The sequence below is a fragment of the Anguilla rostrata genome, chromosome 3, assembly GCF_018555375.3.
Source record: "Anguilla rostrata isolate EN2019 chromosome 3, ASM1855537v3, whole genome shotgun sequence".
Taxonomy (NCBI): domain Eukaryota; kingdom Metazoa; phylum Chordata; class Actinopteri; order Anguilliformes; family Anguillidae; genus Anguilla; species Anguilla rostrata.
This window is the reverse complement of record NC_057935.1, coordinates 58,571,725-58,581,397: the sequence shown is the minus strand read 5'-3', so window position 1 is coordinate 58,581,397 and position 9,673 is coordinate 58,571,725. Positions and strand designations below refer to the sequence as shown.

General features: G+C 47.2%; 1 protein-coding gene across 1 annotated transcript in view; it reads right to left on the bottom strand.

Moving 5' to 3' along the window:
• Window positions 1–2,281: 2,281 nt before the first annotated feature.
• The window catches only part of LOC135251351 (transducin-like enhancer protein 1), a 30,582-nt gene continuing 23,190 nt past the window's right edge, over window positions 2,282–9,673 (bottom strand). The window contains exons 13-19 of the mRNA XM_064328706.1: window positions 8,386–8,590; window positions 7,881–7,955; window positions 7,002–7,251; window positions 6,482–6,729; window positions 5,712–5,859; window positions 4,976–5,183; window positions 2,282–3,818 (exon numbers count right to left, since the gene is read on the bottom strand). Coding sequence (XP_064184776.1) covers window positions 3,691–3,818; window positions 4,976–5,183; window positions 5,712–5,859; window positions 6,482–6,729; window positions 7,002–7,251; window positions 7,881–7,955; window positions 8,386–8,590 — 1,262 coding nt within the window. The 3' untranslated portion in view covers window positions 2,282–3,690. The remainder of the gene's footprint in view (window positions 3,819–4,975; window positions 5,184–5,711; window positions 5,860–6,481; window positions 6,730–7,001; window positions 7,252–7,880; window positions 7,956–8,385; window positions 8,591–9,673) is intronic.

The following is a 9,673-nucleotide window of genomic DNA, read 5'->3' as shown; positions in this document are numbered from 1 at the left end:
GGTTTTCTGATATTTTCAAAGGTACCTATGGCTTCAATTAGAGTTTAGGGCTCAAACTAGGGTTCAGCTAGGGTTAGGGTTAGGGTTAGGAAAACGGTAAGTCTGAGGGTCGAGGCAAGTTTACGGTTGTGTTCAGGAGCTTGAAGAAAGGTTGGGACATGGGTTTGTTAATGATTTAGAATGAACCAAATATTTCTCTAGCAGCATGTGTACCTATGACCATACAAAATGCCTAATAAATGCATATTTTTTAGGTAAAACATTTTTTGTTTTTTTAAATGACCTCAAACATATTGTTTTGCATTTGTATTATAGTATTCATGATATTTACCTTGTTTTCCATCCATTTTAAATGGGTTTTCTGATGTTTTCAATAGTACCAATGGCTTCAATTAGGGTTTATTGCTCAAACTAGGGTTCAGCTAGGGTTAGGGTTAGGGTTAGGGTTAGGAAAACGGTAAGTCTGAGGGTTAAGACAAGTTTACGGTTGTGTTTAGCAGCTTGAAGAAAGGTTGGGACATGGGTTTGTTAATGATTTAGAATGAACCAAATATTTCTCTAGCAGCATGTGTACCTATGACCATACAAAATCTGTAATAAATTCATATTTTTTAGGTAAAACATTTTTTGTTTTTTTAAATGACCTCAAACATATTGTTTTGCATTTGTATTATAGTATTCATGATATTTACCTTGTTTTCTATCAATTTTAAATGGGTTTTCTGATATTTTCAAAGGTACCAAGGGTTAGGGCGTGGAAAACGATAAGTCTGAGGGTTAAGACAAGTTTACGGTTGTGTTTAGCAGCTTGAAGAAAAGTTAGGACATGGGTTAGTTAATGATTTTGAATGAACCAAATATTTCTCTAGCAGCATGTGTACCTATGACCATACAAAATCTCTAATAAATTCATATTTTTTAGGTAAAACATTTTTTGTTTTTTTAAATGACCTCAAACATATTGTTTTGCATTTGTATTATAGTATTCATGATATTTAGCTTATTTTACATCAATTTTCAATGGGTTTTCTGATGTTTTCAAAGGTACCAATGGCTTCAATTAGGGTTTAGGGCTCAAACTAGGGTTCAGCTAGGGTTAGGGTTAGGGTTAGGGTTAGGAAAACGGTAAGTCTGAGGGTTAAGACAAGTTTACGGTTGTGTTTAGCAGCTTGAAGAAAGGTTGGGACATGGGTTTGTTAATGATTTTGAATGAACCAAAAATTTTCTCTACTAGCATGTGACCTGTGACCATACAAAATGCCTAATAAATGCATATTTTTTAGGTAAAACATTTTTTGTTTTTTTAAATGACCTCAAACATATTGTTTTGCATTTGTATTATAGTATTCATGATATTTAGCTTGTTTTCCATCAATTTTCAATGGGTTTTCTGATGTTTTCAAAGGTACCAATGGCTTCAATTAGGGTTTAGGGCTCAAACTAGGGTTCAGCTAGGGTTAGGGTTAGGAAAACGGTAAGTCTGAGGGTTAAGACAAGTTTACGGTTGTGTTTAGCAGCTTGAAGAAAGGTTGGGACATGGGTTTGTTAATGATTTTGAATGAACCAAATATTTCTCTAGCAGCATGTGTACCTATGACCATACAAAATCTCTAATAAATTCATATTTTTTAGGTAAAACATTTTTTGTTTTTTTAAATGACCTCAAACATATTGTTTTGCATTTGTATTATAGTATTCATGATATTTACCTTGTTTTCCATCCATTTTAAATGGGTTTTCTGATGTTTTCAATAGTACCAATGGCTTCAATTAGGGTTTATTGCTCAAACTAGGGTTCAGCTAGGGTTAGGGTTAGGGTTAGGGTTAGGGTTAAAAGACGGTTAGTGTTCTGCAGGTTAAGACAAGTTTACGGTTGTGTTTAAGCACTTTCAAGAAAGGTTGACATGGGTTGTTATGATTTTGAATGAACCAAATATTTCTTCAGCAGCATGGGTATTAGGACCATCAAAAGCCTAATAAAGCTATTTTAGGTAAAACTTTGTTTTTAATGCCCTTTCAAACATATGTTTGCATTTATTAGTATTCATGATATTAACTTGTTTCCATCCATTTGTAAATGGTTTTTTTTAAATAGTACAATGATTAATTCGGTTATGCTCACAAACTAGGGTATCAGCTAGGTAAAGGTTAGGTTAGGGTTAGGAAACGGAAGTCGAGGTAAGACAAATTCATCAATCCATCAATGAACAAAGATATTTATAACCATGTTTCAAAGGGGGTGGAAAGGTTAGATGGCTCTAAAAAAAAAGAGACACACAAAAAACATACAAAATAGTTTATTGGTCTCATTTAATCACGTACATGTACCGTTTACCCCACACACCCTCCCAGACGAATATGGGACATCTGATTGGACAGTTTTTGAGCAGGGCCTGGGGTCCTGTTTTGTGGGGTCACACACCTGCCTCATATCTTCTTAAGAGGTGATCCCAGAACAGTCAGAAGAGGACTGGCCTGACCCTCAGTCCCACAGAGTCCTCTCTCTCAAAGCCAACCGGACGTCCCGTTAGAGCTGATCCCAGAACAGTCAGAAGAGGACTCCGACTGACACAAAGTTCCACAGTCCTGGACTCTCATAATCCTCCATTCAAAGGTGAGCTCACCTGGGCTGCTCCCAGACCACGTTTAAAAAAAAAAAAAAAAAAAAAAAAAAAAAAAAGGAGCAGCGGCACCCATCTTAAAAGCTGGGGATGGGAGCATGCCCTCTGGTGGACAAAGTCTGTAGTGCAAACCCAAAATCAAAGAAAGAAAAAGAAAATGTACATACTTACATATAGCCTGTATGTCCCCCCCCCCCCCCCTCAAAGGTCGTCCCATCTCGGCTCGCAGTTGCCACGAGAGCAATCGCCACGCGGCTTTTAACCTCGTCGAAATTCAACAAGGGCGGGAGAGCCAGAAAGCTGAGCACGAGTCACCCAATCGAGTGTCACAAAGGGGATCCGGGGCGATCGAGAGGACCTTCCGCTTAGAGAGAGAGAGCACAGAACGCGAGTAACGCTACACAGACCCCCCCAGCCCGCTGCCGTGGAGACGCCTGCCTATGTGCCCTGACATGGAAAAATAAAATAAAATAAAATAAAATTTAAAAAAACGACGAAACGATAGCCGTGTGCAGAAACGTGTCCCTGACCCCTGAACAGCCGTGTCTGACCAAGGCAGCGCTGAACGGTACACGGCTGTAACCATGACTACGAACAGGAAACGCCGAAAAGACGTTTGAACCTCGCTTGGTGCAACAAACTGATACACACGCACACGCGCGCACGCACATACACACACGCGCACGCGCATACACACACACGCGCATACACAGCTGGGACAAGTCTTAGACCGATATCCCACTCCTAACGCCCCCGCCCCCCGCCCCGAAGAACACATACCAGACCTTGCTGCTTATGAAGACCCCAAAGGCTCAGTAGAGGTTTGATTTCTTTAAAAAAAAAAAGACAAAAACAAAACAAGGTTCAAAGTCTTTGGAGAAATCTGTAGTCAGCCTCAGCGCCCGTCCTGTTCACAAATTTTAAAAGTAGTAGTACCCCTCAAAAAAAAAAAAAAAAAGAATATACAGCTCTCCTTCCATAGGTCTCGCCAAGCCACGCCCCCTTCTCTGTTCTTTGGTGCACGGAAACCAATGACCTCGCCGGGACGTTATCCAATCGGTGAGCATCCTCAGTAGATGACCTCGTAAACGGTGGCCTTCTTGTCGCCCGAGCCTGTGACAATGAACTGGTCGTCCGGGGAGATGTCACAGCTGAGCACCGAGGACGACTCCTTGGACTGCGGAGAGGGGAGAGGGGAGAGGGGAGAGGGGAGAGGGGAGAGGAGGAGAGGGAGGGAGAGGGAGGGAGGGAGGAGGGGGAGGGGAGAGAGGGAGAGGGAGAGGGGAGAGGGGAGAGGGAGGGAGAGGGAGAGGGAGAGACGAGAGAGGGGAGAGGGGCGAGAGGAGAGGGGAGAGGGGAGAGGGAGAGGGAGAGGGGAGGAGAGGAGGAGAGAGGGAGAGAGCGGAGCGTGAGGAGTGGGCAGGGGAGAGGGCGAGTGGAGAACTGGGAGGAGAGGGAGGGGGACAGCAGGGAGGGAGAGGGGGGGGGACAAAAACAGGGAGGAGAGGGGAGGGGGACAAAAGGGGAGGAGGGCGGGAAAGGCAGAGAGGGGGGCGGGGACACAAACATTAGAATAGACTCGCAACCAACAGAGCTTATGAGAGCCACATCACCGACAGACGAAACGGAATGAACTAAGTAAAGCACTGTCGGAGACTAGCATAACACGGAACGACGAGGATCACACAAACGCGACTCAGGATATTTTTCGGCTGTTGGTAAGAAAAAACAACAACCGTAACAAACGGTTTTGAACATAATCCAGCGTCGCCATTAACGGAGGAAACTCAAAATGCCGTTTGCTGCCGAACTGAGTTTCCTGTCTGGAATTTTGAGTGATTTTCATTCGTATTCTTTGAAAATATGTCATAATTACCCTTCATGCAAATGCAAATTGTTTTTAAGAGGGGGAGAGAGACGGAAAAGTAAAGGAAAGCGGGAGAAGAGGGAGGCGAGCAGATGGAGGGGAGAGATGGAGAAGAGGGAGGGAGAGAGAGGGCAGCTGAGGTCACAGCTGTGCAGGTGGAGAGTGATTGGGGAGGATAATTTGAGGGCAGTGTCTCTTTCTCTCGCACACACACACACACACACACACACACACACACACACACACACAGATGTGGCAATCACACATGCCTCAACAGTCCAATTATATTAACAGCAAGCCAAGGATAACGTAAACAGGTAGCCATATCACCACACAGGTAAATATACACACGCAATCTGATTGGCACTCATCGACCAGTGCACACATTCATATGCAACCCATTTAGCTCTAATTGGACAGAGCACATTTGCATATGCAATCTGACTGGCTCCATTTGGCCAGTGCTCATTTGCATATGTAAATTGATTGGCCCAGATGTCTAGCAGGCAGCAGATGGGTGAAAGCTTGGCTGAGCTGGGCTCACCGCAGTAGGCGAACTTGAGGGAGAGCACGCAGCTCTCATGGAGGTGCAGCTGGTACTTGTCGGGTTTGGAGACGTGCAGCACCTCCACGTTGCTGCTCTCCATCCCCACGGCCAGCCACTCCCCTGTGGGACAGTACCCCAGAGAGAAGATCTGGAAGGAGGGAGAGAAGGAGGGAGAAGCAATTAGAGGATGAGTGGAGGAGAGGGGCAAAACAAAAACATCTGAGGATGAGCAGCGACACGACAAGCATCTTCACTATCATCAGACAGACGTACAGCACAGTATGGTACAATGCTATGAGTGCAAGCTGTACTATCAGAGGACTAAACATAGTACAGACACAGTATATCCCCAGTACAGAAAGTATAACACCAATACAGACACAGTGTTAGATCAGTATATACCCAGTAATAACCCAGTCCAGCCCCAGTTTAACACTGAGACCAACTGAGCCCCAGTATAACACTAGTATAACACCAGTATAAAACCAGTCCAGCCCCAGTATATCCCCAGTACAGTCCCAGTCCAGCCCCAGTATATCCCCAGTACAGTCCCAGTCCAGCCCCAGTATATCCCCAGTATAGTCCCAGTCCAGCCCTAGTATATCCCCAGTATAATCCCAGTCCCGCCCCAGTCCAGGCCTAGTCCAGGCCCAGTCCAGGCCCCTCTCCCCTGTACCTGGGAGGTGAAGTCGTGCTGCTGCAGCTGCCGCCCCTCCCGCAGGTCCCAGCAGCGCACCGTGTTGTCCAGCCCCCCCGTCCACAGCTTGGTCCCGTCGCTGGAGATGTCGATGCAGCTGGCCCCGTCCGTGTGGCCCTGGAACTGCCTGCGGTGGGCCAGGGGCCACATGGACACTCAGCTCAGTGCTGCACTCACACAGGCCACCAAACTGACCCCTAACGGCTGAGAGACTCAGACCTGGGTCAAATACACGTAATTGTTTTGGATTCAAATACTTTTCTGTGATCTATTGATCTTGCCTGGTGTAATTGAGCCTGCCAGTATGACCAGAAGGCGGGGTTTTGCACTTTTTGAGAGTATTTCATTGGTTCCAATGTACCAGACAAGATCAGTACAGCGTAGAAAAGTATTTGAATCCAAAACAACCACGTGTTTGACCCAGGTTCAGACACTTAAACACAAGGAGGGAACACACACTGGCACTGAGCACTTATTCAGCACTTAAGACCACATCCTGCTTCTGCACTCTGTCTGGCTTTTGCGTCTGTTCTTCAACTAGGAAAGTGCTTTGAATGAAGTGAAATGAAAACATATTGGCAAGGAAAAAAAGTTAATATAATAATAAATCTTATTATTATTATTAGTATTAGTATTAGTATTGTTATTAATATTATTATGGTCATTATTTCGATTTGGAATGTCTGCACGTGAAGGAAAATGATGTCCCACACAACTGAGCTATGCCCCGCCCCCATCTCCGCGGTCACCTGACGAGCGTCTGGTTGTGCAGGTCCCACACCACGATGTTGCCGTCGCTGCAGCAGGAGAAGCAGACCTTGTTGTCGGGGCTGATGGCCAGGGCGTAGCAGGCGGGGGCCGAGGACGTCAGCTCCGCCTTGATGCGCGGGGTGGGCGTGGCCAGGTCCCAGATCGACAGCGTGCTGGCCTCGCCCCCGACGATCAGAGTGCGCCCGTCTGGGAGGAGCTTACAGGAGCGGATGTAGTTGTCTCGGTTCTGATTGGGCGACACAGAAACAAGGCGTTTAATGAGGTCACCGTGAACGGTCCCATAATGGCCAGTACGTTTTTGGCCATTGATAATATTTCTGTATTTACAGAAATAAACCAGCATCCATTTACACACAGTTCAGACAGGATATTATCAGTATTGAGGATCATACAGAGCAAATACAAAAAGACAGAGTGCAGTTCGCGGGACAGTAAAGTGGCAATTTCAGTGTGCATGAAGCAGCAGTCTCAGTGCGGACAGTCTCAGTGGCGACGCACCAGGCAGTCCAGCTGGGCCATGGGGGTCTTGCTGCCGGGCTGGCTGATGTCCCACACCTTCACGCAGCCCTTGCCGCCGGTGTAGACGTGGCGGGTGGAGGCGCTGATGGTGACGGCGCACACCACCTCCCCGTGGCTCAGGCTGTGGATCTGCCGGGCGTGGCGCGGGATGCCCGGGCCAATCAGAGCGTCCGGAGGGAAGGGCACCGGCTGCATCTGCCCGTCCGCGCTCACGTGGAACGAGTACGCACTGCAGGGAGGGAGGAGACACGCTGGAGCACTGACTCTGAGAATCAACACTAACACTGGAGCACTGACTCTGAGAATCAACACTAACACTGGAGCACTGACTCTGAGAATCAACACTGACACTGGAGCACTGACTCTGAGAATCAACACTGACACTGGAGCACCAACACTTACACTGGAGCACTGACTCTGAGAATCAACACTGACACTGGTGCACTGACTCTGAGAATCAACACTGACACTGGAGCACTGGACTCATGAGAATCAACACTAACACTGGAGCACTGACTCTGAGAATCAACACTAACACTGGAGCACTGACTCTGAGAATCAACACTAACACTGGAGCACTGACTCTGAGAATCAACACTAACACTGGAGCACTGACTCTGAGAATCAACACTAACACTGGAGCACTGACACTGGAGCAATGAGTGAGAATCAACACTAACACTGGAGCACTGACTCTGAGAATCAACACTGACACTGGAGCACTGACACTGGAGCAATGAGTGAGAATCAACACTAACACTGGAGCACTGACTCTGAGAATCAACACTGACACTGGAGCACTAACTCTGAGAATCAACACTAACACTGGAGCACTGACTCAGGGGTCACACCACTCACGGTTTTCCTGAGGCAGCCTGTTGCATGCTGGGAGGGAGGCCTGGAACTCTCATACGGGAGTGTGGAGACTCATAAGGCCGACCTGGGGTGGGGAAGAGTGGGGGGGGGGGGGGCGTTAGCACGTTAGCGCATCGACACTTTCATCAACACACCTGATGACTCCCCAGTCACAACAGAGGACCTGTCACAAACGAGATCGTTTGTCAATCTGTTTCCCTTTTTCCCTCCATCCGTGCTTCTCCCTCCCTCACTCCCTCCCTCCCCCTCCCTCTCCCCTTCCCTCCCTCTCTCTCTCCCTCCCTCCATCCCTCTCTCCCTTTCTCTCATTACATTACATTTATTTGGCAGACGCTTTTATCCAAAGCAACGTACAAAAAGAGCATTTCATGGTCGTAGACAACTGCTAAACACAGGTTCAGTCAGGTACAATACTTATTTTGTACAGCTATTTTGTATAGCTCTCTCCCCTTCCTTCCCTCCCTCCCTCCCTCTCTCCTCCCTCTCTCTCACCATCGGGGGGCGCCCGTATCCCGCAGCAGCCGCCGCTGCAGCCGCCACCGCCACCCCGTTCATCTCGGGGGAGACCAGGTGCAGCCCCGCCCCGTACACGGCGGCTGCCCCGCCCAGCTCCCCGTTCACCCCCGGGGGCAGCCCAAACGCTCCGGCCGGGTAGGCACCCTGCACCGCCAGGGAGTTCCGCAGACCCAGAGCTGATGGGGGACAGAGAGAGATTTTTAATTGATGACATCACACTGTGCGTTATGTTCACTGTAATGTGTTTTGTAATGCTTCGGCAACGTAAAGCATTATGCCAAATAAAGCATTTTGAATTGAACTGAATTGAATTGAACAGAGGGGAGAGAGAGAGATGGGGGGAGAGACAGAGAGAGAGAAGGGAAGAGAGACACAGGAGTAGAGGGAGAAAGAAACGGGTATAGAGAGAGAAAGAGATGGGGAAAGAGAGAGAAGGGGGGGGAGAGAGAGGGAGAGAGAGAGGACATGTAACTCCCCACCGTTACATAAAAACAAACACCATCATGTATACCAACCCAACTCAAACATCCACCCACCACAAAAGTATAAAATCCAACACACAGCACTCCGGTCGAACACGTGTCCATTTCATTGTCATCAGGCACACAAACATCCCCCAAGTAAACCACATCCTTTAGAATGCTGCCACATCATTCTGCAGTAATCAGACAGTGCCCTTAGGCAACACACACCCCTAAAAACAAACTGCACACAGGAGGAGAGAGGGAGAGGGAGAGAGAGAGAGAAGAAGGAGAGAGAGAGAGAGACCACAGAAGAAAGCCCAATGAAGAAAAAAAGGAAAACTATCCAGGAATGTTTCACAGATGCTGTGGCAAATATATAAATTCATAACAGCAGCATCATGTGGGAAAAAAAAAATCATCCTACAGTTAACCAATTTAACAAAAACTTGGGAGACGGATGGATCGGCAAAAAAAAAAATGGGGGAAAAAAATTAATTTAGCTCGGCATATAAAAATAAAAGCTCATATGGTCACCACGTGGAACGCAGGGGGAGGGAATTAAAACTTGCTTACAGGGCCGAAAAAAACACATCAAAAGGCAGTGAGGTCTCGACACAACACACGCCAAATGGTTCTCATTTCTCCATGATTACAATGTCACAGAGACTAAAAACTCTTCTACACCAGCAGGCATTTTCAAACCCAGCCCTGTCCCCCGCCCCCCCAAGAACATCAGGATGTAACCGTAGGGACAGTGTTTCCATAACAACAGCATCCCTGTTACCACGGTAGCAC